The 25,447-nt window shown below is 51.6% G+C and overlaps 4 protein-coding genes across 11 annotated transcripts in view; 2 read left to right on the forward strand and 2 right to left on the reverse strand.

The window, feature by feature from the left end:
• Positions 1–28: 28 nt before the first annotated feature.
• LOC117898181 (protein RUFY3) lies at positions 29–9,546 on the forward strand. Of its 8 annotated transcripts, none has more exons than XM_034807390.1 (7): positions 790–927; positions 1,078–2,102; positions 5,356–5,789; positions 5,853–6,103; positions 6,172–6,598; positions 8,540–8,637; positions 8,720–9,546. In XM_034807390.1, exons 2-7 carry the CDS (start codon positions 1,118–1,120, stop codon positions 9,345–9,347), a joined length of 2,823 nt encoding a protein of 940 aa, XP_034663281.1. In that variant the 5' UTR covers positions 790–927; positions 1,078–1,117; the 3' UTR covers positions 9,348–9,546. The 8 variants fall into 8 exon arrangements, with proteins under 8 accessions (XP_034663287.1, XP_034663285.1, XP_034663283.1 ...); XM_034807391.1 differs by having other exon boundaries at positions 1,078–1,961; positions 8,720–9,545; XM_034807394.1 differs by lacking the exons at positions 790–927; positions 1,078–2,102 and adding an exon at positions 32–544 and having other exon boundaries at positions 8,720–9,541.
• On the reverse strand, positions 2,522–5,215 carry LOC117898182. Its single transcript, XM_034807398.1, has 4 exons — positions 3,531–5,215; positions 2,932–3,465; positions 2,752–2,864; positions 2,522–2,671 (listed from the first exon to the last, which is right to left on the reverse strand). Exons 1-4 carry the CDS (start codon positions 5,176–5,178, stop codon positions 2,600–2,602), a joined length of 2,367 nt encoding a protein of 788 aa, XP_034663289.1. The 5' UTR covers positions 5,179–5,215; the 3' UTR covers positions 2,522–2,599.
• A 519-nt stretch (positions 9,547–10,065) lies between the features above and the next one.
• Positions 10,066–13,797, forward strand: LOC117898184 (endoplasmic reticulum mannosyl-oligosaccharide 1,2-alpha-mannosidase). The gene is made up of 6 exons (XM_034807399.1): positions 10,066–10,459; positions 10,528–10,803; positions 10,974–11,457; positions 11,517–11,857; positions 11,920–12,107; positions 12,166–13,797. The coding sequence occupies exons 1-6, from the start codon at positions 10,373–10,375 to the stop codon at positions 12,818–12,820; spliced, it is 2,031 nt and encodes a 676-aa protein (XP_034663290.1). The 5' UTR covers positions 10,066–10,372; the 3' UTR covers positions 12,821–13,797.
• Positions 13,798–14,142: 345 nt separating this feature from the next.
• The window catches only part of LOC117898180 (mucin-19), a 43,306-nt gene continuing 32,001 nt past the window's right edge, over positions 14,143–25,447 (reverse strand). The window contains exons 4-8 of the mRNA XM_034807388.1: positions 21,626–25,394; positions 18,874–21,565; positions 18,656–18,754; positions 18,437–18,575; positions 14,143–18,369 (exon numbers count right to left, since the gene is read on the reverse strand). Of these exons, the coding sequence (XP_034663279.1) occupies positions 15,997–18,369; positions 18,437–18,575; positions 18,656–18,754; positions 18,874–21,565; positions 21,626–25,394 (9,072 nt within the window). The 3' untranslated portion in view covers positions 14,143–15,996. The remainder of the gene's footprint in view (positions 18,370–18,436; positions 18,576–18,655; positions 18,755–18,873; positions 21,566–21,625; positions 25,395–25,447) is intronic.

Here is a 25,447-nt window from a genome sequence, read left to right on the forward strand (position 1 = left end):
GTTTTTGCTGCCCTGGTGCAACAGCTGTTTCCACTTTTCAATTGTTTTGTTCCGTGTTTATTCTCAGCAAGTGCTAATAACAAAGGTATAGTTGATCCTCCGGTTAGTTAATTAATGTGAAAAAGTGCGTGTTAGAGTGGTGAAGTGTATGTGCTAGAAGGTGAAATGAGTACGGACGATTTGCTGGTGGCTCGCCATGATAGAAGCGACGACTCCCCCTCGCCAAGTGCGTCGTCAACAACGCCGCCTCCGCCCCTAACGGGAGCCGCGGCAGCGCCTGCGCCCAGCTCCTCGTTTGATCGTCTGCGCAACACGTTTCGACGAACAGAGAGTATATCCTCGCAGATCTTGAGCCACATCTCTACGCAGTTTACGAATGCTGCGGCTGCGGCGGCTGCCTCCGAAGTGATTGATGGCACCACTCCCTATCCGAGTTCAGAGGCGCCTACAACACCAACTACACCAACAGCCCCTGTTCCTTCTACTCCAGAAGGGACAGCCTCTCCATCGCCATCCAAAATAATCTCGAAAAGGGCACAGCGTGGTAAGTTTTAAACAAATTATATTTTACTGGAATTTAAAATGTATTGCATTTGTATGCCATATAAATATCCATAAAAGTGAGCGAATAATATATAATTAAAAAAGTGTAAACTGTGCGAGGAATTAAATTATCAAATTACTGCACACAACAAAGCTCATGCAGAAGCAGGAGAGCCCTCAACGAAAAAGCTCGCTGGTATATGGAAAGCTATATTTCGGTATATGCCTGATGGTCAGACGGTATATTACGCTTACACACGGGATAACATAACGGTATAGCTTGAGTGGCGGTGTAAAATTTCAATTGTTCAGAGTTTGATTTAATAAAACAAAAACCATTCGATCAGTGGTGGTGTTCCACAGCAAACACACATCAAATAAAAGGTAACAATTATTGGAAGCATATCCTTTCCTCCAGCAGTCTGGCGCTGTGGGGGAGGAATGTGTGTGGCAGCTTTGAGATGTTGCAACTCTCCTAATATCGATTTGTATATGTATTTTTATGGCTACACACACACGTACAAACTCGGCCAGCAGGCAGTAAATCGAAGCCTGAATAAAAAAAAAGTACAAAATGCGTGGACTCGTCGAGGATACGAAAAGGACAAAATTGTCGCAAAACAACAACAACAATGTGTCCACCAGTGGGACCAGTCGCCTCAAGACATCCTCGACTGCAGCCGTGTCGAGTGCCAGCAGCACATCCGCCAAGCCCTTGAGGAGTGTCGTTAAAACGCCAACTGCAACGTCATCGGTGGGATTGGGAGGAGGTGGAGGAGCAGCCAAGAAAACACCATCGAGTGTGCAGCAAAAGCAACAAGAAGTTGGCAAGTCCGCCAAGTCGTCATCGGGGGCAGCAGCTGCCACAACGAGGGCTGCAACACAGGCCACACAGGCCATCGCAAAAACACAAAAGGGTCAGAATCCACCCCAACAAATGCCCCAGCCACAGTCGTCCTCGTCGAAGGCGTCACAGAAAGAGGCACCACCACAGCCGCAGCAGCAGCAGCAACAGCCGCAGGCACAGCCACAGCCACAACCAACACAACTTCAGGCGAGCAACAACAGCGGCAGCACCACAATCGCTTTGCCGAAAGCCTCGCATGCCAATCACACCAACGAGGAGCTGGCCAACGGTGTGCAGGACACCATTTATCTGTGCAACTTTCGGGTATCCGTGGACGGCGAGTGGCTGTGCCTCAAGGAGCTGCAGGATATTGATGTGGCCGGCGGCCAGCAGTCAGGAGGAGGCGTCGGCGTCAACGAGCCACACACTGGAAACTCTAGTTCCGGCTACGGTGCCGCTGGGACACATGCCAGTGGCAGTGGCGGTGGCACCCAGTTTGGGAAGCGGAACAGCAAACGCTTCTCCGGATTGTCAGCGGCCGGAAGTGCCGCCGGGGCTCTCGAGGATAACGGTATTATGGCACTTGAAAATCTAATCGGTCGTCGTCTGTGCGACATGGTCGGCTCCAATGCACTCAATGCCTCCCAGTCGCACTCCCAGACGCAGTCGCAGCACAAGAATGTGGGCCTCTTCGCAGAGTGGTCGCATCTCTGTAGGTTGCTTCTTTCTGTTGCCACCTCAGTTGCATCTTCTGTTTGCCAGTTTCTATTTATATTATCCTTATCCCTTATCCTTTGTAGTTTGTTGCTCTTTTGTTGTCAGATTTATTCTGATTCTGATTCTGATTGATATCTTCATTTGGCATGTTACTCTACATTTACGTTGCACTTTCCTTCCCTTGATGGCACATAGCACATGCTGTTTTGTGGGGAAAAATTTAAGGAGGAGACTGGCGATTAAGACAAACGAACAGTTGGACTGAAAGGAATATCCTTTTCTACCTTTTGATGGCCTTGTGGTGAGCCCTGAATTAATATCAGATTCGTGTACTATTGATAACAGTGTTGAAAAGCTCTCCCATGTCATTCTCTTTTTGTGTGTGTCCGTTCGCTTATGGGTAATTTCCCGGACTTTATGCAACCGATTAATAACTCAACACAATTTAATTAGTAAACTAGAAACAAAACTCGAAAAAAAATAACTGAAACATTACTGAAAAGCTTCTTCTATGTAGCTGGAGTCCTCAAAAGTCGTCTCCCAACCTGGCGAGTCCTTCGGCGACTGGGGAGGATGTTTCAATTAATTAGATAAAAATCTCCTCTCGCACGACTTCAGTCTGACAATTCTCTTACATCACTCACCGCACAGCCTCCACCTGTTAGCCTTCTCTGCTCGGGTTCTGGGCTTTTGGTCTCTGCTTTTGGATCCGATTTCTTGCGTGACTTTCGTGGCTCATCCTGCATCGTGTCCCTCTCTGTAGGGAATTAATGGTAGGAGTAATTTAATGGGAATTAGTGCTCCATCTGTATTGGAAATCTCACCCAACTGTTTGTCTTTTCTTTTGGGCTTCTCTGGCGGTGGCTCCTTTGCCTTTTTCTTGGCCTCTGCAGCTTTCAGTTCCTTTGGGTCTTCCTCTCCACACCTTTTGATCTCCCTGAGTGCCTCACACCGTTTGATCTCTTTGAGCTCCTCCTCACAACGCCTGCTTATCTTCTGCTTCTCCTGCTCCCTGTCCCTGGTCGTGACAAGCTCCGTTCCTGTAGTCACTTCCGTAGTGGAACGATACGAGTCCAGTGTGGGCATTCTGGATCTTCCAGGATCCACTGCCACCTCTCTATCTGAAGGTCTATTTCGTGGCGAGGGACTGAGGGAGGCTTCATCCTCAATGTCCTTAGTGGGCAGGGGATGGAATGCCTGAGCGAGCTTCTGCTTGATCTTGGAAGGTTGCCTTTTCCGGGTGTAGTACTTTTCTTCCGGGGAGCTGCGCGGGAACTTCATGGGCATGCACTTTCGGTTGAACTGACAGGCCAGCGAGGAGGTGGAGGTGTGCGAGTCATCGAGGAACCTTCGAAAGTCTGCAAAGAAAAGCCAAGGGAAGATGAGAATCTTCTACTGATCTATGGGTCCCTTCCTGACTTACCATTGCCTTGGCTCTGGGGTGCCTTTTCGGAGTGGCTGATCTCAATGGGTGACGAGTAGTAGGATCCCTGAAAGGCCATTCTCCTGGGCATGGCGGGCCTCGCGTCGGTGGCTACCTTTGTTTTCATGGGCGGCGACGCCTTTGTTTTCGTGGGCGGCGACATCTCCAGATCCCTCTTGTGGGGTATCCTCTGGGGCTTGCGACCCTTCCGCATGCAGCAGTAGATGATCAGCAAAAGGAGCAGCAGCAGCAAGGCCAGAAACAGCGCCACACACGCCACATATGCGGATGAGGCATCATCATCGCACTCCCGGCACTCCTCCACGTCCTGCTTCGAGTGGGTCTCCCACTCCCTTTTGTCGTTTGGGGAACGACTCTGCTTGCGGCATTGTCCGCCTCCAGCTGCTGCTGCCACCCTCCCAGTGTCTGTGACATCGTCCGTCGTCTCCTGATAGTCCATGAAGCACTGCTCCTCCTGGCACTCGCCCTCTGGCTGCCTCGCCTTGCCCTTGTACTCGTTCTGGAGCAGCTCGTAGACCTGCAGAATGCCGCCCAGACCGGGATAGAAGACCTCGTCCTTGTAGTGCAGCTGCACGCTCTCGCGTATCCAGTTGCGCAGCTTCCTGTTGTACGCCTTCTGGCACATGCCCTGGAAGCGGTAGCACTGGGTCACCGTCTGGAAGAACTTCACCAGCACGAAGGCCGAGTGGGGCGAGCGCAGGTTGTAGATGCGCCGCTGCTTCAGCGGCAGGTAGATGTTCGTGAGGTATCCCTGCCCATCGACGGGCTCCAGGCGTGGCAGTGGGACAATCATCTGATCGTTGGGCGCCTCCTTGCAGCCAGTTGTCTGCTCTAGCAGCGCACAGCTGGAGGCATCGTCCTCGCCCTGCTTTCTGGCAGGCAGCTTCACCGGACTGATCCGCACGCTCTTCAGTTGGCTGAGTATATCCCCCACGGGCGTCCGCCAGCCATTTCCATTCGTATTGAGCACGATCCGGCACTGCTGGTAGAGAGCCACCAGCCGCTCCACGGTGCACAGCTTCAGGCGCCCAGCGTAGAAGGAAAGTTGAGCCACGGGCACCAGGTAGTAGCGCAGATACCCGCCGAGAGCGTCGTAGAAGGCTCGCTGCAGCACCAGCTTTGCCTCGTCCTTGGCCATGTCCTTGACAGTGCGGTTGACCGTGTAGAAGTACTTCATCAGCATCTGGACTACGCTGTCGCAGAGCAGGCTGTTGGGAAAGGACTTGGGCAGCAGCGTCTCAAAGTCCCTGCGGGCGGATATCAGTGCAATGTCCTCCGCGGAGAAGCATTTCCGCGTGCTGCTGCCAAACAGATTGGTGCCCAGGAACAGCTCTTCCTTGTCCGGACTGCGGGATACCTTTGGGAGGAGCAAGGGTCCAGGTGGCGATGTTGTGGCCTTGTGGCTGCCGGGAGGCTCATCCGGCACGGATCTCTGCATCTGCGGCATCTCATGGTTGGTGTTGAGGTCGTTGCGGGCTTGATCCAGCTCCGAGCTGAGCATCGACTGCAGGGTGAGTTCGTTCTGAAAGTCATTCGGCACCTCCAGCGTGGACACGTCGATGGTGTACATGGGACAGCCCCCCGGTGTCAGAAAGAACAGCAACGAAAGCAGCACATGAATGTTCATTACTATTTGCGGTCATTGCAGTTGTCATATTTTTGACACAAAAAACTCGTTCGAAACGCCTACTAGCAGCTGCTAATCAATCCTTAATCAGTAATCCCCCCGTAGTCGTTGCTACCCCACTGTCAGCTCAGAATCCGCGACTCAGCATCCACTGTGGCTATCCTCATATTCTTGCAGCACGCGACACCGCTGAGATCGAGCGCAGTAATTTGGTGAACATTTGCAAGCTGGTGGTCAAGGAGCTGCTGGAGCAGTCGCTGCGTTACGGACGCATGCTGGACTCGGACCATCTGCCGCTGCAGCACTTCTTCATCGTGATCGAGCACGTGCTGGGGCATGGACTGCGACCCAAGAAGGGGCTGCTTGGACCACGAAAGGAGCTGTGGGATCTGCTGCAGAGCGTCGAGCACTACTGCCCCGAGGCGCAGGACATAACGGCCAGTGTGCGGGATCTGCCCACCGTCCGCACGCACATTGGACGGGCGCGAGCCTGGCTACGGATTGCCCTCATGCAGAAGAAGCTGTCGGACTACCTTCAGGCGCTGATTGAGCACCGCGAGGACTCGCTCTACGACTACTACGAGCCGCATGCCCTAATGATGAGCGACGAGGTGAAGTCCGCAGTGTAGTTTCCCTCCTGTTAGCGCCAGGATAACCGTGTCTCCCCCTCTCAGATCGTTGTGATAATGGGAATTCTGGTGGGACTGAATGTGATCGACTGCAATCTGTGCGTGAAGGAGGAGGATCTGGACTCGCAGCAGGGCGTCATCGATTTCTCGCTCTACCTGCGCTCCAGTTCGCGCAGTCCCGATGCCGCCGACGACAGTGCCCCACCGCCAGCGCTGCTGGATGCCACCGGGCAGGGCAACATGATAGCCGTGCTCGACCAGAAGAACTACATTGAGGAGCTGAATCGTCACCTAAAGTGGGTTACCAGCAGCAGCAGTCCGGAGTGCAGACTAAACCAAACCCCCCTCTTAACGCCTCTTTCAGTGCCACCGTTGGCAATCTACAGGCCAAGGTGGAATCGCTGACCACCACCAATGCCCTGATGAAGGAGGATCTGGCCATTGCACGCAACAGTTTGTTGGCCCTGCAGGCCGAGAACCAGGCCATGCGGCAGTCCAGCCAAACGCAGCAGCAGCAGCAGCAACAGCAGAAGGACGCGGACAACAGCTCTGGCAGTGGCTCCGAGAAGGAAAAGAGCGAAGCTGCAAGCTCAGATCTGTCGGAGGAGCGTCGCAAGAACGGAGAGCTGGAGAAGGAGCTGAAGCTGCAGGTGTCGCTCAAGGCAGAGTCGGACATGGCCATGAAGCTGCTGGAGAAGGACATACACGAGAAGCAGGACACGATAGTCTCGCTGCGGCGCCAGCTGGATGACATTAAGCAGATCAATCTGGAGATGTATCGCAAGCTGCAGGTGAGTATCTACACTCACTCCGGGACACACACAACTCATCTTTTCACATTCATCCTCCCATCAACTGGTCGCTAGAGTTTTGGTTTTGTTTCTCTTTGGTTCTCTTTGGTTTTGAGTTTATGATCAGACATTATCCCTGCAATCGAATCGGTTGAAGCCTATCAATTCTGAGCAAAGAAATCAAAAATCAAATGTACTCCTCCTTCGTTTTGCCACCATTTAACCAGGAATGTGAAGATGAACTCACACAGAAGGGCGAGATGGTCTCGCGCTTGCAAACGAAAGCCTCACAAATTGGTAACATTTTACAATCGCTAGAAAAGAAGTACGAGTCGAAGCTGAACGATCAGCACGGAGGCGGAGGAGCGTTCGGTGGAGCATTCGGTGGAGGTGGTGGCAGCGGCGTGGAGCGTTCGCCCACCACCAGACGCCAGCAGAATCTGGAGAAGTTCGAGGCACTCACCAAGAAGCACAAACATGACGCCGGTCCGCCCATGAAGCGGATGCACCTCAAGATGGATGCCTTTCCGCCGTTCGATCCCAACAAGTATCGCAAGTCGCCATCGAGTGCGGCTGCTGCTGTGGCTGCTGCAACAGAACCTCTGCCCCTGGAGCCGCAGGAAGACGAAAGGAAGCAGCCAAAGACGCCCACATCCGCCAAATCGCTCAACGATGAGCTGGCCGAGGCAGCAGCCGACATAACCCAGCACTTTGGCGGCGATGGATCACGCAGCGACTATGCATTGTCTGGGATTATAGAAGCCACAGCAGCGGGCGACTCCTAGATACGTAGTAATTGTAGATAAAGAAGAACAGAAACCCATTATACTGCGCAAAGTTGTTGCCTCCTTACTCCTGTACTCTCCCATACTAAAATATAAATATAATATTTATGTATCCAAGGCCTTGGCGTGCACTCAAAGTCCATGTCCATCTACGGGTCGCTATTAAGCAGAATTATACCCTTGCCCTCCCCCATGTTAGTGTATAGGATGCCTAGACACAGAGGAATACCTAGGAGTATCTATGTATGTGTAGACTTTGTTAAAGGTTTGACTAATAATCTGCAACCTGATAGCTTAATCCCCTGAGTCCCAAAAGGAAGCCCTTAAAAGTGGTCATTAATGGTGTATGAAGATCAGAAAAACGTATGAATGTATATATGTAAAAGAGGCTCCAGATTCACATACAGATGAGAACTGTATGGCTAGACATAGTACACTCGGAGAAAAAGAGCATAATATTAAGAAATAAACACCATATTGAAATTTAATAATTGATTTTAAAATAAAGAAACGGAGAAAATAAATATAATAAATTTCGATTCAAACATAAATGTAATAACAGAATAAATAATTTATATAAATTGGAAAAACTTGAAATTATGTAACGTAATATTTAATTTAAATATGAAATGCATTTATCTTAAAAATGTTCATACCTTAATTTTATAGTTTCCATTCTTCAGGTCAAATATATTGGCATAACTTTTAATATCTAAGTTTAAATGTGAAAATTCAACTACTTGTTTTCTCCGAGTGTATGAATATGGTTATATGCCCTTCCCCAACCGCTGCTATGATCGCTTAAACTGTAATACTGTACCATATGTAATCCTAATCGTAATACTAGTCGAAGAATAGACGAATACTCGTACACACAACAAGTATTGTAATTATAACTAAATGTAACTGTATAATCGTACGCCTTGAAAGCAACCTGCATATGCGTGCAGTACTGCAAAAAATATACTCCACACTCCACTAATGTACTTCTACTTCTACTAAAACCCAAAGAGAATCCCAAAGAAATAAACCTTAACCGACAGTCAGTCAGTCTTTCATTTGCCACCAACATTTCTGCTCCTCTGAGATGGTTCAACGATGGTACAAACTTCTTCTCTTATCTTTCCATTCCAATCCTTACCTTTCGGTTGGGCAGGACTGCACGGCCTCGCTAACGCATAAAACGGAGCTAATGGAGAAGCTGGAGAGCCAAAAGGAGGACATGGCCAGCACGATTGAGCAGCTGGAGAAGAAGTAAGATGCCCTACGGGTGGGGTGTGGAGATGTGTTGGTTCCCTTTATCGATATCATCGTTTTTTGCTTTCCCTTTTCACAGGTGGACCCATGACAAGAGCAACTTGGGCGAGATACTGAAGAGCACGTCACAAACGCTGACCACCCAGGTGACGGCCAGCGAGGAGCGGGCTGCCCGAGCTGAGGCCGAGTCGCGCATCGAGCGCGAGTGGCGCATTTCGCTGCAGGAGAAGGAGATCAAGCTGAAGGAGAAGATAGCCACGCTCCAGAGCTGCCTCAAGGAGCTGGCCGAGGAGAAGGACAGGAATGAGAAGCTAAAGTTGGATCTGGAGAAGGCGCGTGCCCAATGGGCCGAGGCGCAGACAACACTGGAGGAGCTGGGCATCCAGTTGAGTGAGAGCAAGCTGAAGGTGTCGGAGATGCAGGACAGCGAGAAGCGGCAGCGCCAGCTGATGTCCGGATCCTCGCAGTCACTGCAGACCATGCCGGAGAGCCTCGGCAGTCCCGGCATCTGGGCGCCCGACTCGATTGCCTCCCACTGCACAGGCTGCGAGCGGGAGTTCAATCTGACGCGGCGCAAGCACCACTGCCGCAGCTGTGGGGAGATCTTCTGCAAGGCCTGCTCCGAGCACTCGCTGCCACTGCTCAATGCCCAGGGGCAGCCGGGCAAGCCGGTGCGTGTGTGCAATGCCTGCTATGCAGCAAAATGATGCAAATATATATACGAGTATATCTATAGATATCTGAGAACTATCGCAATTTGTAATTTGTATTTGTACGTAGTTGAACACAATTTGCCTGTGCGAAGAAGCATTCCTATCTGCCAAGGCAACACACTGACGTTGTACATTGAATTTTGTAATCCAATTATATAAAACAATGCCATGCCGCCATTCGTGTGAACCGTTGTATAAATGTCATTAAATAAATGTATTTGTTTACGCATTTCGAATTTTCGTATCGTAACGCAGCAGCCCTGGGACTTGTCCTGTTTTGATGTGATTTTTCTTTCCGTTCACAATTTACTTTATGCCTTGACATTTTGGGTTTCAACTTTAAATTATAAACAAATAGAGTCCTTAATATTAGCCAGTATTGTAGAGAATTGATTGATCAATTAATTAAAATTATGTGTTCAGTGCTGAGATTCCAAGCCATCTGGTTTTATTAAACCGAATGTCAAAATCGAGAAATATGATTTGAGATGATAGACAAAGAACGATTGTCGAGCCCATTGTCGACCTGTGGGTATTTATATTATTCCACGAAAATTACAAAGCTTGAACAATTTGCATGCAGCTCAGGGGAAAGATTTCTTAGAATTGTATGTGAAATTGACAAGCGCTTTTATTCTGCGCTTCTCAACTTAAGTTGTTCAATCAAGGGGGTGTAGTGGGTTAATTTCGATCACTCACTCAAGAGGTATGGTCTATCGATAACGATACCAAAGTTAGTGAAGCTAATTTTATCTTAATATTTCGGGTTGTTCGAAAATATGGATATACCGTATTCACGTGCTGGTTTATAAACGATTCCGATGTGAACAGGCCAAGGAGCACGACCAGCCCATTGGTTAGTTAGCACAAACCATCCCCTCCTCCCGCACTGCTGGCGGCAGTCGCTCTGGCATCGATTTTTATTCGGAGGCGAATGCTGCGGAATTTGACCAAACTTTTCCACTCAAAGCCCAAGTGAACTCAGTCGGAGCAGAGTCGAGGTCAGAATACGGACGGATATGAAAGAGTCCGGACACATCGCACTCACGCTCCCCTCGGGAGCGGTGGCCAGCACAGATGAGCGGGGACGGAAGAGCCTGCGGCGGGTAAGAGACGGAATGAGTGGCTCCAAACGAACAATGAATATTCATATTTGAACATTTGCATGGTCTAGGCTTGGAATCAGCTGCCGCGTTGTCAACGCAACCTCATTATACTCGGCGTAACGGCCTTCTGCGTGACGGTCTTGCTCTGTTTAACCGGCGATCAACTGATTGCGGCGAGCATCAAGGATGTCGATGAGAAGTCCATAGCGTCTCCCTACCACATGCGCCGCGAGCTCCCACTGGCGAATCCCCACCACCATCCCGACAAGGAGAAGGATCTAACGGCTACCGCTGTTGTCACTCCGGCTGCCGCACTGCCCAACCCAGAACCCGCTGATGATAAGGTAATTGTCTACTCGTCACTGATAAGTACTTAATTGGGGGAACGGCGGCACTTATTATGATAACAGCCCCCAACACCATCTCCTTAATGAGTTGAAGTGGTTATTGGTGTCTGATTTATGATTTCAAGGAATCCGAGATTGAATAATGATAACGATTGCTGGGCTTTCAGTTTGACGGCGGAAATGTGGCCTATGGGGAAGCGAACTCAGCTGAGAATGTTGTTCGTGTGCCAGATACAGCCGCTGTCGCACTGCCTGTGCTGCTGGACAAGAAGACGGACAACGAGGAGGGCATCGACATACTGAACAATGTGGAGGAGCCCATCGAGCGTCTGCCCATTGAGCAGCTGGATGAACGCGAACAGCTGAACGAAGCCATACGGAACCCCTTGCACCTGGGCGGCATCAGCATTAAGCGGCACCTGAAGAAGATTCAGCCGCTCTTGGCCAAGGGTCAGCACTTCCATGGCGCCACAAATGAGCGACAATCAGCGGTGGTGGCTGCCTTCAAGCACTCCTGGGCCGGCTACCAGAAGTACGCCTGGGGTCACGACAACCTGAAGCCCGTCTCGCAGTTCTCACACGAATGGTTCGGCCTGGGTCTGACCATTGTCGATGCGCTGGACACCATGTACATAATGGGCCTCGATGAGGGTGAGTGTCGTCTGTTTAGAAGGGTAACCATTCAGTTCTAATATGATTTGTTTCCACAGAGTTCAAGGAAGCACGTGACTGGGTGGATCTTTCCCTGCGCTTCGCCACGAAGCGCGATGTGAATCTCTTTGAGGTGACAATACGTGTCCTGGGCGGCCTGCTGTCTGCTTACCACTTGAGCGGTGACACAATGTTCCTCACCAAAGCGGCGGAATTGGGCAATCGCCTGTTGCCGGCCTTCCTCTCGCCCTCGGGCATTCCCTATTCGGATGTGAATCTCGGCGATTTGTCGGCCCACTCGCCCAAATGGTCGCCCGACAGCTCCACCAGCGAGATAACCACCATCCAATTGGAGTTCCGTGACCTGAGTAGGTCTACAAATATTTCCATTTACGAGAACGTAAGTCCAAGTCTGTTATTTCTCCAAGAAATGAAGCTAATCCGGTTGCATGCATATTTCAGGTCGTTAACAAGGTAAACGAGAAGGTGCACGAGCTGGACAAGACCGATGGACTGGTGCCCATATTCATCAATGCCAACACGGGCACCTTCCGCAACTATGCCACCATTTCGCTGGGTGCGCGTGGCGACTCCTACTATGAGTATCTGCTCAAGCAGTGGATTCAGACGGGCCGCAATGATAATGACAAGTGAGTAGGGGAAGAAATTCAAAGATTTCACAATTTCTCACCTTCCGATTCGTTGCAGTCTCATTCTGGATTATATGCAGGCCATTGATGGTGTGCTGACCAAGCTGATGCGGCGCACACCGCGTGAGCATTGGGTGTATATTGGCGAACTCATCAATGGCAAAGACTTCAAGCCCAAAATGGATCATCTGACGTGTTATTTGCCGGGCACGTTGATACTGGGGCACCAGAACGGCATGCCCGACTCTCACCTGATACTGGCCAGAGATTTGCTGGACACCTGCTATCAGACGTACATGCAGCACCCCACCCATTTGGCGCCCGAAATCTCGTACTTTGCACTGACGGACAAGGAGGAGCACGACATTTACGTGAAGCCAAACGATGCGCACAATCTGCTGAGGCCCGAGTTTATCGAGAGCCTGTATTACTTCTATGCAGTCACCGGCAATCGCACATATCAGGACATGGGCTGGACGATCTTCCAGGCGTTCGAGACGCACGCCAAAGTGAATGCAGGCTACACGTCGCTGGGGAATGTTAGGAATGCGCAGAACACGCGCATGCGGGATCTGATGGAGAGCTTCTGGCTGAGCGAGACATTGAAGTACTTCTATCTGCTGTTCAGTGACAACCGCAAGGAGATCGATCTGGACCAATGGGTCTTCAACTCGGAGGGCCATCCACTGCCAGTCTATCCGCCTAAGACATAAGTAGCATCAAAGCACAAGACTACTAGAAGTTTGCGCAATCCGAAGCAGCTGTGCAGCATCCCAACCGATGGCCGCATTTAAGCTGCAACAATCGTATCGTTTTTAACTCGTACTTTAGCGCAAATGCCAAATACTATGCTAAGCTATGCAATGCAATGAAATGGGTGGACAGCCGTAGGACCGTGGTCTGGCTGCAGGATAGATCAAATCGAATACAAGTACATAAAATACCAACATCAATATCAGAGCAGTCTACAGTCGATTCTGTATCATATTATTTGTACTGATAACTGTTATTTCGTAATAATTTATTTCTCTCGTATAAGCACCTACCACACCCCACATACTTACTACGCTAATTTGATACGACTCCACGCCCCAGGGAGCACTCTCATTAGTTGTAGCACCACGAATCGAATCAATCTGCAGGTCTTACTTTTGTAATATCCCCTCACCCCTGTAGTCGAATATGTATCTAGATTAGTAGAACGGCACAAAGTCGATATTTGTGTTTAAAATATGTAGGAAGAAAGTATCTGTATGTAATGTAAGGATTTTGAATCTCAGCAACTCGAATCCAAAATGCCCAAAAACTAAAAGCAGCAAAACAAAGCCAATATGCATACCTATAATAAAATGCAAAATAGTTTTTAAAATTGTATGGAATTTTCTTTATTTTCCTAAGAACGTTGTCACCCAGTACAAACGTGCATGAAATGCATGAACTTTGATTGCATTTCCCTTTCACTTTTCATTCATTTTATTTAGCTGGGTTTTCATTTTTCTTCTCTGAATTCTCTGTTACTTGTTGCGTTTCGTTTCGTTTTCAGTGAGATTTTATGTTGTATTTTGTTTCCACTTTCGTTATACCCGCGATACTCAAAGAGTACTGGGGATATATTAGTTTAGTTTCTTTATGTACTTAATGTTTATGACGACTATGAATGGATGGGCTTAATAAACTATGAAATATTAAACTGTTTTTTACTTTCTTGTTTCACTTTTTTTGTTTTTTGTTCTCTCTCCCTATGCCGATGATGATGCATGCTGTTTGTTTTGTTGTTGCTTAAAAATCTTTAGTTTTTCTCTTTATGTTTTTAAATTACATTTAGACACATTTTTTAGCTGAACAATTCTTATGCTGACGGTGAAAGGGGAGTCTGGGTGGCGGGTGTCGGGGGGTGGGTAATCTGAGTTTCTTCATCTTGTTCTAAATACAACTTAAAACAATTCGCATTAATAATCTAGCAATAGATTTAAATTTATTCAGTTTTTTGAGGTTTTTTCCAAACTTAAATTATTCTATTACATGTACATTTTTTACACGAAAGTTATTTGTCTTTGAATAATAACTAGAAAGTGGTGGAAGTTCCAGTTGAAGTAACACATAAGGGGCATTTGATGGATATAAGGGATGTGAACCAGGGGGTTGGGTCATGGAGGCCCGAATAGTGAAGCACATCTTAGATTAATGATACCTCTTGAAAGTAGTTCCCTTACTGACTATACGTAATACAAGCATTCCGTTCCATTCCATTTCATTCCTTCCCTTCCATTCCACTCCGTCCGTCTGGAAGTACGTATCGTAGTAGGTTTTTGTTTTGTTTTTTGTTTTTAGTGGTGGTATTAAAGTAGTAGTTAGTATTGTAATTGCTTTGAAACATTTACAATTGCTTTGCTCTTTCATTGATTCGTTTTTGTTTTTGTTTTTCTTGTTTTGTTTTTTTTTTTTTGGATAAACTTCGTAGTTGCTTACTGTGTTTAAGACTTTTAATTGTAGTTATTATTAATGTTTTACAAGCTAATCAGACATCTATATTTAAAACGTGGCACAAATCACAATTCAGATTTGTCGCAAGATCAAGATACAATTGATACGATTCGTTAAATTTCCATTTTGTTTGTTCCTCTCCTCTCTCTATACGCTCGTCTAATCGATCATCGATCCATCATCGTTCCATTGAGGTGTAGAAAGATAGTATTATTACATTATAGATTCAATAATTTATAAATGTTTAAACTAAATTGGCTAAAATTGTGATTTTTGAACTGCTTTTGGTTTGCTTCGTAGTTTGCCAGAGCTGCTGTATCCCTAAGATCTTTCCATAGCATTGCCGAAATTTATACTCCTTCTGCTTCTGCTCCTACTCTTAATCCTTCTCCTTTCTACTTTTCATTTCATTCAACTTGAGCACACACCGTCCATAGGTTTTGTTTGTTTTTAAGTGGTAATATCAGAAGCAGTCATATGGAAAGCGCTTTACGTATCCTGCATTCTCCTGTTAAAATTCCTATAAACATATATTCCTGAAACTGCTGAAACTATATACACAATCTCTTTAGTAATACTCGTAACGCAAGGGAAGGTTTTATCTGGAGTGGTTGATTGATTCTGATTGATTGCTCCTCTGTCTCTGATATATGAACACACTGCATTGGCGACTTCATTTTCGATTTCAATTGTTCCACAGAATTGTTTCACGTTTAACTTAATTACGGAATTAATTGTACAACCAATTCAGTTTCTCTTTTCTCTTCGTTTCTTTTCTTTGCGTGCATCCTTTCCGTATTCTTTCGCCTTTCCCATTTCTCTTGGTTTTATTTTGAATATAAATTGTCTAGTGTAACTATATAATTTATTATATTAGGGTTGTTGTTCCGTGAGAGCATTGGATGCTATTCGTCGTTTAGTTTGCATTTCAATTCACCGCGTCAATTGCCTTCTTTGCTTCTCTTTTCTATCTTTCTCTCTGGGCCTTGTATATGGGAGGGGGACTCCATTTCTCCCATCTATTCGTTCCTTCTTCTTTCTATCGTTTCTTTAAGTAACCAATAAATCAGCAAATGGTTCAGAATTTGTACAGAATATTGGACTAAACAATACAAACAGAATAAGTATAAATAATTTAGGCTACAATTTAAAAAACTTAGGCTCTAAAATAAAAAGCGGATAAAACCCGAAAACAAATTTAAAATTGGTTGTAAAAATTGGAGGGGGATTGGGGGGTATTTTGGGATGGGTTTTTCTATACAATCATTAAGTCGCTGTCAGCCCACGCTCACAAGGTGGTGGCATTGAACTCGAGAATCAGGCTGTTGGCCAGTTCCGCTGCCGATGTTGTGGCCGCTGCTCCTACTCCTACTGCTCCTCCGCTGGCTGTGGATGTGAGTCCAAGTCAAGAGGTCATTATCGACTTGACGGGATCGTCGAGGCCGGCGGCCACACAGCTAAAGTCATTCAGCTGCCCCACCAAGTGCTGGGAAGGTGCCTGTCCGATGCTCTGATGGTGCTGGTGCTGCAGGTGCGGCGCCTGTCCAACGGTGTGGCTCTGCATCTGCAGCTGGTGCTGATGGTGGTGCTCCAGCAGGATGTTGCTGCTGTTATCCGCCACGGCATTGGACGCAGATCCTCCGCCGCTGATCAGGCAGTCGTTCATCTCCTCGCCCAGCTGTCGGCGACGCTGGTGTGCCAGCTGCAGCTGCTCCTGCTGGCAGCTCGGCAGATTCGCCTGCGCTCCCTGCCGCTGATCCTCCAGCATGCTGTCGCCGAGGATCGAGCCCAGCGAGAACTGCAGCGAGTCGGCGCTGTTCTGCAGGTTCAGTATGCTGTCAATGGCACTGGCCACATGCCGGCTAATGTCATCGTCGTACTCCCCCGTCACCACAGGCTGTCCGCCCAAATGGTTGACGTGCATCTGCTGTGGATGCTGCTGCTGTTGTTGCTGCTGCAGTTGCTGTTGCATGTTGTGCTGGTAATGTTGCTGTTGCTGCTGAGTGCTCATCATGCTGGCGTAGGCCTGATGATTGGCAAAGTTGTGTGGTGCCTGCTGCTGCTGCTGCTGTTGCTGCGGCTGCTGCTGCTGGTGCAGCATCTGAGAGAATCCCGCGGGCCCGTTGGCCGGCTCCACGCCCATGCCATCGTGCAGCAGCATCTCCGGATCCAACAGGCCATGCGGCGCCACCACCAGCTGCTGCTGTTGCTGCGAGGACATGGGCGACGAGGACGAGGAGGAGCCCGTGCACAGTCGCTTGCTGCTGTTGTCATCCTCCAGTTCGCTGCTGGAGCCCATCATCTGGCTGTCCCAGTGCCGCTTGCGCGACTCTCCACCATTCACCAGCAGTCCACCCTGTGTGCTGGGGCCATCGCCATTGCTGGTGCTTGTGCTGGACATAAAGTCGCTGTAGTGGGCCTCCATGCTCTGCATCCACCTCGGATTATTGTTGCAATTCAGTTCAATGTGATGCTGTTGCTGCTGTGCTGGTTGCTGCTGCTGCTGTGGTCCTGCATACTGCTGTTGGGTCTGCGGCTGCGGCTGCTGCTGCTGCATGAAGCTGGCATCGGGCACCCACATGTTCAGTTTACTCTTGACCTCTGGGGATTTCGAATCGCCAAAGATCTCGTCCAGATTTGACTCAATGTCGTGGTCATCGCTGCTGTTCTTCACATCCAAATGCACCGGCGACTCGCCGAACATTGCCTCCAAGCGCGTCTCCACCGACTTCTGCACATCCGAATCGCTGCTGAAGAACTCACTGATGGCCGGGTGCTGGTTCTGTTCTGCTGCATCCATGGCCGCTGGCTGCTGCCGTTGTCCGCTGCACGAGGAGTTACCAATGCTCGAATTGTGCTTGCTGGGACCAACGCTGACGCTGGGCGCATTGTTTTCGCTGCCGCAGGTACTGCTGTTGCTGCTGCTAGTCGAGCTCTGGTTGCTCTTGTCGATGCAACCGTTCGGGAATAGATCACCCATTTGATTGCTGCTGTTGTTCATCATTCCGCTGCCATTGGAGGTGTCCAGGAAATGTTGCTGCTGCTGCTGCTGCTGCTGCTGGCGACAATGCTGCTGCTGTCCGCCATTCATCTGCGACTGCTGCTGTTGCGGCAATCCATCGCTGTTCATCAGATTGAGTTCATTTTGCAGGCAATACCAGCCATCCTCCTGCTCCACATTGTGATCCACGCCATTGCCTTTGATATGTTGCTGTTGCTGAAGCGACTGCTGTTGTTGCTGCTGTTGTGTCTGTGGCTGCTGCTGCTCCCCATAGGGCGTTGGGTTAGTCCTTGACTTGGCTTCGATCTTCTTCAGAATGAAGCTGGTCTGCAGCTCCGACTCAATATCAAAGTGTCCGTAATCCTTTTTGATAAATCTGCTAGTGGAATCCTTGATCTGGTTCTCTCTCTTCACCTCGCCATTGGTTGTGGGATGCTCCTCCTCCAAGGCCTCCTGCTTTACAGTTGCTGACGCTGCTGCTGCTGCAGTGGACTGTGGATGGGATTGCACTTGCGACTGCGACTTGCTGAATGCCTTGTTCACATCGGCGCTGTTCTTGAGCATATCAAAGGTATCCACCACTGCAGTTGACTCGTTTTGTGGCTCCTGTTTGATCTCCTCTTTTATCTGTGACGTGGCCAATCTCTCGGTGTTCTGCTCATCCTTCAGCTGCTGCTCTAGTTCCTTTTCCGCGGTGCGTATATCATTGATTTCCCCCTTGAGATCATCGATCATCAGCTGTTGCATTTGCAGAAACTCTGAGGTGCGATGTGGCAGCTAAAAGAGTTCAACAAAAAATTAATCAATAAGGGTTCTTTGCTCTCCACCGATTTGTGCGCCTTACAGTTGACTCCTGCATGAGGATCTCCTGGAACTTTCCATTCAATTGACGAAACTTATCCTGGAAACCCAGAGCAGTGGCCTCAAACTCCTCCTCCTCGTCGGAGGGCAGCTCCATATCATTCTCGTGCATGCAGTGATATCTGGAAAAACACAAACGAAGAGAGAAATGTTAGCACAAGTCTGCGTGAGGATTCTCTGTGGTAGTTGGGGTTTATCCTACCTAATCAATCGCTTCACAGCCTCATCTTTGGTGCGGAATGGCTTCACATAGTCCGGCTTCAGGCAGCTCTCCTGATCCACCTCCAGTTGGCGCACGAACCTGTGGATAAAGGGTAAGAAAAAGATTAATTCTGGCTCGGCCATTGCTTGGGGTGTGCAAAATCCATTTGTTGGCCGCTTTTCCCTTAAGAATCGGCATTGTTTCAACCAACTACTCACAAGGAGAGGCGTGCAATTTTCGGCTTCAGCGGCGGCAGCTCATCCAGTTTTGGTGGCATGAACAGGGGCAGGCTGGGCAGCACGGGTGTCGGCAGAGTGGGCATCAGATTTCCAATTCCTGGCACTCCCATGCCCACACCCACACCCACTGGTGGCACAACTGTTGCTGCCACAGGTTGTGGTGGTGGTGGCAGGACTGGAATTGGAGGAGCCGCTGGTTGTGGTGGCTGCTGCGGCTGCTGGAGGAGCTGTGGTAGTGGTTGAAGCGGCTGCTGTTGTGGCTGCAATTGAGGCACCTGCAGTGGCTGTTGCTGCGGCTGCTGCTGTGGCTGTTGCTGCGGCTGCTGCTGTGGCTGCTGCTGTGGCTGCAATGGTGGCATTGGCAGCATATTTGTCACATGCTGCATCATGTTGCTATTGCTGTTGCTGCTGCTACTGTTGTTATTGCTGCTGCTGTTGCTGCTGCTGGCCAACAGATTTGTGGCGCTTGCAAAGATCAGCGGCGGCGGACCACTCTTTATAAGCGTCGGCTGCTGCTGCTGCTGTGGCAACATGCTGATGCTTTTCTGTGGCAGCATATTGATGGCTCCATTTGGTGGATGCTGCTGCTGCTGCTGTTGCTGTTGAGTGGACGCATTGTTAATCACTTTGTTGCGAATGACGGGGGACTCCTTCAGCTTCAGCTGCAGAGATTGAGGAGGTTGCTGCTGCTCCTGCTGTTGTGCCACTTGCTGCGGCATGCTGCTGTTCGTGGCTGCTGCCTTTAGCTGCGCCTGTTGTTGCTGTTGCTTCTGCTTGTTGGCCTGCTGCTGCTGTTGGTGCTGCATCGGATAAATGTGAATGCGTTGGGTAATATTCTGTTGTGGCTGCTGCTGCTGCTGCACAGCTGCCACTGATCCTCCTCCTGCTGCTCCTGTTGTGGTGGTTGCGGTGGACGAGTGGTTATTCGGTTGCACCACATTGGCCGGAATCGTGAGGGAGGGCCCCGTCTTCAGGGGCTCAGCGGCTGCCTGCTGCTGCAACTGTTGTTGCTGCTGTTGCTGCTGCTGCTGCTGCACTGCCTGTGGAATCAGACTAAAGCTTCCATTGGCTGTCGGGAGCATTACTTCGGGTGTGGGCACCTCCTTGCCGGAGGACAGAATGCGATGCTGATCCGCAAAGAGTCGCTGCAGTGCCAGATTGATTTCCGCATCGCTCATTGGCTTGTTGTACGCGGCTATCGTGGCCGTGTCCATCTCCTGCGTGAGGTGCATCGTGGGCAGAAAGGACTTGTTCTGCAGCTTAAAGGTGAGGAACTGTATCTGCATCTGCACCTGCTTGAAGACCTGCTGCATCTGTGGCGTCAGTTGGATCGTCTGCACACGGGACACAGTGTTCGGTTGCTGTTTCGGTGTCTGTGCTGGCTGCTGCTGCTGTTGGATCTGAGGCTGCTGTTGCTGCTGCTGTGGTTGGGGTTGCTGCTGCTGCTGTTGCATCTGCAGTTGATTTCCCACCGAAACTGTTGCTGCTGCTGCTACAACACTCGATCCCGCATTGACAACTCCTGTGCTGGTCACCAGGCTAAAGCCCGTCGTCCGCTGCTGCTGCTGTTGCTGCAGAATCGTTGCCGCTGGCTGCTGCTGTTGCATGGGCGCTGTGATGCCCACCAACTTCGTTCCACTTGTCGTCTGAAACGGCTGTATGCTGGTGCTCATTGTCGTAGTTGTTGTCGTTGTGGTCTGTCCACCTCCGGAGCTCCCGATGACAATCATCTGCTTGCCGCTGGCCACATTCGGCTGCACAATCTGCACCGGATTGTTGTTCGGTTTCTGCGACAGCGGATCCAGCTTCGGCATGGGCTTCACGACACCCGCATTCTTGAGGATCGCCAGCTCCGCAGCGGTGGGCGTTGCCTTGGGCTTGCGCACAGGCTTCTTCTTCACAATGGCCCCCGTGCTGGTCGCCGGACCAGATCCCGAGCCCGTTTTGGCTGGCTCCAGCTTTGCCTTGCTCTGGTCAATGATTGGCGCCACATTGGCCACTTGCTTGGTCACCGTAGTGGTGGTCGAAGTGCTGCTTGTGGTCGTGGTCAGCGTGCAGCTGGCAGTCGTTGTGACGGCCAATCCATTGCTGATCGGTTGGATCGGATGGACAATCTGTTGCTGCGGCGGCTGTGGCCTCAAGGGCAGCGTTGCTCCTGCTGCTCCTGCCTGCTGTGCTGGCATCGGATTCACATCGTTGAAGTGCAGCTGCCCCAGTTGCAGGCACTGCGCCAGTTGCTGTGCATTGATGCCCGCGGGTGCAATCAACAGCCGCTCTGTGGGTCCAATCGATGCTGCCGTCTGTCCGGCACTCATGGCCGTGATGTGATTCGTGACGCTGTTCAGGCAGAACAGTTGCTGCGTGGAAGGATCGATGGGCGGCAGAGCAATGTATCGCTGTTGTCCATTGTTGGTGGCTGCTGGAGGAGCTGCTGCAGCAGGAACAGGCGATTGTTGGGGCTGTGGTTGAGGCTGCTGCAGCTGCTGCTGCTGCTGCGGTTGCTGCTGCTGGATGAGCACTTGACTGTTGAGCGGCATCTGGGGAAAGGACAACACCTCGTGGTTTGTCTTTGTGGCTGCCGCCGGTGGAGGCAATGTCGGTGGTGGTTTCATGGTGGTTGTCGTCGTATTTGTGTTCGTAATGCTGTTGTTATGCTTCCGATTGTTGGCCACTGCAATAAACAAAAGAGAATTAAATGCAATTCCCATCTTTGACTTTATTTGACACTCACCTTTGACCTCTATTTTGGGTGCTGCTGCTGCTGCTGTTACTTTGATCAAGTGTTGCTGCTGCTGTGGATGCTGCTGCTGCTGCTGCATTTGCTGTTGCTGCTGCTGCTTGTTGGCATCCATTGGCATCCTTGCTGGCTCATTGATGATCGTCACATTGGGCAGCGCGCCCTTGAGCAGTGCCTGCAGTATGAGCTGCGACTGATGATCCTGCGGATTGTTGGGATCGTGTCGCAGTATCAGACGCTCGCACTGCTCCGAAACGGCCAGCGTGAGGCTGCCCGTCAGCTGCGGCACCAGAGCGGCAGCCGCCGACGCTGGCGATACGCCGGTCAGCTGTGGCGCCATTATGGTGGCACCCCCGGCAGTCATCACGGGCGTCGATGTTGTCGTCTGCGATGTGGCGGCACTGCCTGTGTTGGCTGGCGGTGTGGCCTGTGGTATGGCCACCAGCTGCATCTGCCGCCCATCGTTGGACATCTTGATGGCTGTGTGTGATTCGGACATCGATGAAGATCCCTGAAAGACCAACTGCGTCCCATGATGATGATGATTGCCGGTGGCATGCGCTGAATGCTGCTGCTGCTGCTGGTTGTGCTGATGCTGCTGCTGCTGCTGTGGCTGCGGGGTTCCACCCATGACTGTGGCTCCTGGTGGCATTATCGGCATAATCTGTATCTTATTCTCCACCACGGCAGTGTTCAGGGGCACCCCCGACTGCTGATGGTTCTGCACCTGCGAGATCTGTATGTTCCCAATCTGACTTGGCACGGTCGTTGTGGTGCTGCCACCCAGGCTGTGGGAGAGCATCAAAGTGGAGGTGCTTCCGCTGCTCCCGCTGCTGCTGCTGTGGACTGGCAGAGGCAGCGACAAGGACACGGGCACTGGCACATTTGTCGTTGTTGTGGGTGTCGTCAGTGTGATGGTGTTGACGGTGGTGGACATGCTGCTGTTGCTGCTGCTGCTCAGGCTGCTGCTGATCGTTGTGGTGCTGCTGCTCGTCGAGTGGTTGCTGCTGTTGCCCATGGATATGGTGGCAGGTGCAGCATCGATCTTCTTGGTGTTACGCCGCACTGCGGGCTTCCTTCGCGGCTTGACCGCTGCCGTGGCCGAGCCATTAGAGCTAAGCGCTGCAGCTATGGGCTGTGGCGTTTGTGTGGGCGTGGGCGTACGTGTCGGTGCGGGCGTTGGCTGCAATGGCAGACTTATGCTAATCGTGGGCGCTGTTCCCGTTCCCGCTGCAACTGGCGTGGCTGCTGCTGCTCCTGCTGGGGGTATGCTAATCTTTGCTGCAGCGGCGGCTGCTGCTGCCTGCTGCGCCAGATGCTGCTGTGCCTGTCGCTGGATCTCCTCCGCCGTTGGCAGACGTGGCGTGGACAGTGTGTACGGTGTGTTGGAGGACAGTGCTCCTGCTCCTGCTGTAGCGGCTGAGGGATCGCTGGGATCAATCTTAATGAGGATATTTGGTATTTCGGTGGCTTCGTTCGACGGCAGCGATTGTCCGTGTGGCTGTGGCGCGGGTATTGTCAGCGTAAAGGGCATGCCATCGCTGCCGTTTTGGTTCGGTATAGAGATCATGATATCATTGGAGCCAGGCTGCTGCTGCTGCTGTTGCTGCTGCTGCTGCTGTTGTTGTTCCTGCTGTTCGCTGCCCGTGTCCATGCCCATGCCATAGTCCTCGTCATCATCGTCGTCTCCCGTGATGCCGCAAAACTTCATCACATCCCCGAGGTCCAGTTTCCCATTGCTGCTCCTCTGTATGTGGGTTGGCGGTGGCGACGGCGACTTGCAGCGCACTGTCTGCGGAGTGGAGGCTGTCGGCGTGGGCATGGAAGCTATGGCCATCTTCTGCGGAGGTGGATCTGCCGCTGCCGATGCCGCTGCTGCTGCCGCCACCGCTGCCGCAGCTGCTGCTGCCGCTGTGGGCTTCTTCTTGCGTGGCCGCGGCTTCTTCTTGGGCTCGGCCGGAGTTGGTGTCGGAGTTGGAGTCGCTGCCACAACCACTGTGGCGTTGCCGGTGGTGTTGCCATGCTGGTGCTGCTGCTGGGCCTGCTGCACCTGCGACTGGGTTTGCTGCAACTGATGCTGCAGCTGCTGGATCTGGGCTTGCTGCTGCTGTTGTTGCTGCTGCTGCAGCTGAATGGTGGCCATGGCCGCCTGCTGCTGATGCTGCATGACCGGCACGGGTGTGCCCTGCCGCATGGGCTCGGGCGTGACGGCCACCGGGACGTGGGCGGGCGAGGATTGGGTGAAGATGTCACCCTGTCCAGCGTTGTTGTTGCCGCCATTGCTGGGGCCATTGGAGGCCGGTGGCTGGGGCTGCTGGAAGGCGGTGGCTATCTGCTGGATGTGCGCTCCGTTCAGCTGATTCAGATTGATCGTGGCCCCGCCCAGGCTCTGCTGCAGGTGGGCGGGCAGCTGGGAGATGGCCGTCAGGCCGTTGGGCATCTGGATTTGGGCGGCGGCCGCCAGCTGGAGGTTCTGCAGCTGTTGGGCCACACTCTGGCCCAGCAGCTGTGTGTTCAGGGTGGCCGTCGTGGCAAACGGCTGAGATCGTGGCGCCTGCGCCTGTGCCTGCGCCTGGGCCTGGGCCAGAGCCGCATGCAAGCCCGACAGCTGAGTGCCCGTCTTTATGGCGCTCTGGAAGTGGCCGCCCGTCGCCGTCTGCTGGATGAGGTTCGCCTGCGAGGACACGATGAAGGTGGGCGCCGCAGCCAGCTGCATGGTGGCGCCATTCGTTCCGACTATGCGCAGCAGCTGTTGCTGTGCCGGCTGCGACAGTTGCGGCTGTCCGCGTCCATTCTGCTGGATGACCAGCGAGGGGGCGGCCGTCAGCTGGGGCGTGGGCGGGCGCAGAATGAGCTGCACCCCCTGGGGATTCTGCTGCACTAGGACGGGCATCTGGTTGAGGAGCAGCTGCTGATGCTGGTTCCCAGCAGCCGGCAAAAGGATCTGCTGCTGCTGTTGCTGCTGCTGGCCGGGATTCGTGGACTGGTGCTGCTGCTGCTGCTGTGACGATTGCGAGATCTGCCCTCCATTGGAGCCCTTGGCCTTGCCCTGATGCTGCTGCTGCTGCAGTAGCTCCTGTTGCGGCTTGGGCAGGATCTGCTGGGGCGCCTTCCCCGACTTGGTGGACAGCCCAATCCCAGCATTGCTGCTCACAAACCGCTGCTGCTGCTGTTGCTGTTGGTGGTGCTGCTGCTGGTGGTGTTGCTGCAGCTGCTGCGGCTGTGGCTGCTGCTGCTGCTGGGTGGTGGTGGTGGTGGCTATCAGCTGACCCTGCGGCCCCTGGATGAACTGGAACACTTGCTGCGTGGCCTGCTGCTGGTGCGGGTGCTGCTGGGCGCCGCCAGTGATGGTAAACTGCTGGGGCAGCATCTGCATGGACTGCTGATGCTGCTGTGGCTGGGGCGTTGGTGGCTTTATGGAGGCCGCTGCGATGGCGTTGCTCGGACTCGGGATGGGGCTGTCCGCTATCAGGGGACTGCTGCTCTGATAGTGCTGGAACTGCTGATGCTGCTGCTGCTGATGGCTCACCACCGTGGTCTGGGCGGTCTTCTTCGCCTGATTCTTGGACCCGCTGCTGACCACGTTTGCCGTCGCAAACGAAGTGGGCGTGCTGCTGATGCTGATGGCCGTGGCATTGAGTTGTTGCCCATAGCCGCCGGCTACTGTCCCTACGCTGCTGATGGAGGTGGGCGCGACGGCCTGGCTGCTAAAGATCTGGTGTCCCAGCTGCTGCTGATGCTGACTGAGACGTTTATTGCCCTTCTACAAACGGAATTACAGTCAGATTGATCTTCAGAAAAGGATGGTTTCCATGT

Source organism: Drosophila subobscura, chromosome O (assembly GCF_008121235.1).
Source record: "Drosophila subobscura isolate 14011-0131.10 chromosome O, UCBerk_Dsub_1.0, whole genome shotgun sequence".
Taxonomy (NCBI): domain Eukaryota; kingdom Metazoa; phylum Arthropoda; class Insecta; order Diptera; family Drosophilidae; genus Drosophila; species Drosophila subobscura.

Excerpts from the sequence above, each read along its gene's own strand:
- LOC117898184 (XM_034807399.1), top strand. The coding sequence starts at position 10,373 with ATGAAAGAGTCCGGACACATCGCACTCACGCTCCCCTCGGGAGCGGTG. Across the intron at positions 10,460-10,527 it reads GACGGAAGAGCCTGCGGCGG|GCTTGGAATCAGCTGCCGCG; the intron begins GTAAGAGACGGA and ends TGCATGGTCTAG. Across the intron at positions 12,108-12,165 it reads GGCCGCAATGATAATGACAA|TCTCATTCTGGATTATATGC; the intron begins GTGAGTAGGGGA and ends GATTCGTTGCAG.
- LOC117898182 (XM_034807398.1), bottom strand. The coding sequence starts at position 5,178 with ATGAACATTCATGTGCTGCTTTCGTTGCTGTTCTTTCTGACACCGGGG. Across the intron at positions 3,466-3,530 it reads ACCCCAGAGCCAAGGCAATG|ACTTTCGAAGGTTCCTCGAT; the intron begins GTAAGTCAGGAA and ends TTTTCTTTGCAG. Across the intron at positions 2,672-2,751 it reads TAACAGGTGGAGGCTGTGCG|TCGCCGAAGGACTCGCCAGG; the intron begins GTGAGTGATGTA and ends CATCCTCCCCAG.
- LOC117898181 (XM_034807390.1), top strand. The coding sequence starts at position 1,118 with ATGCGTGGACTCGTCGAGGATACGAAAAGGACAAAATTGTCGCAAAAC. Across the intron at positions 6,104-6,171 it reads GAGCTGAATCGTCACCTAAA|TGCCACCGTTGGCAATCTAC; the intron begins GTGGGTTACCAG and ends CGCCTCTTTCAG. Across the intron at positions 6,599-8,539 it reads AGATGTATCGCAAGCTGCAG|GACTGCACGGCCTCGCTAAC; the intron begins GTGAGTATCTAC and ends TCGGTTGGGCAG.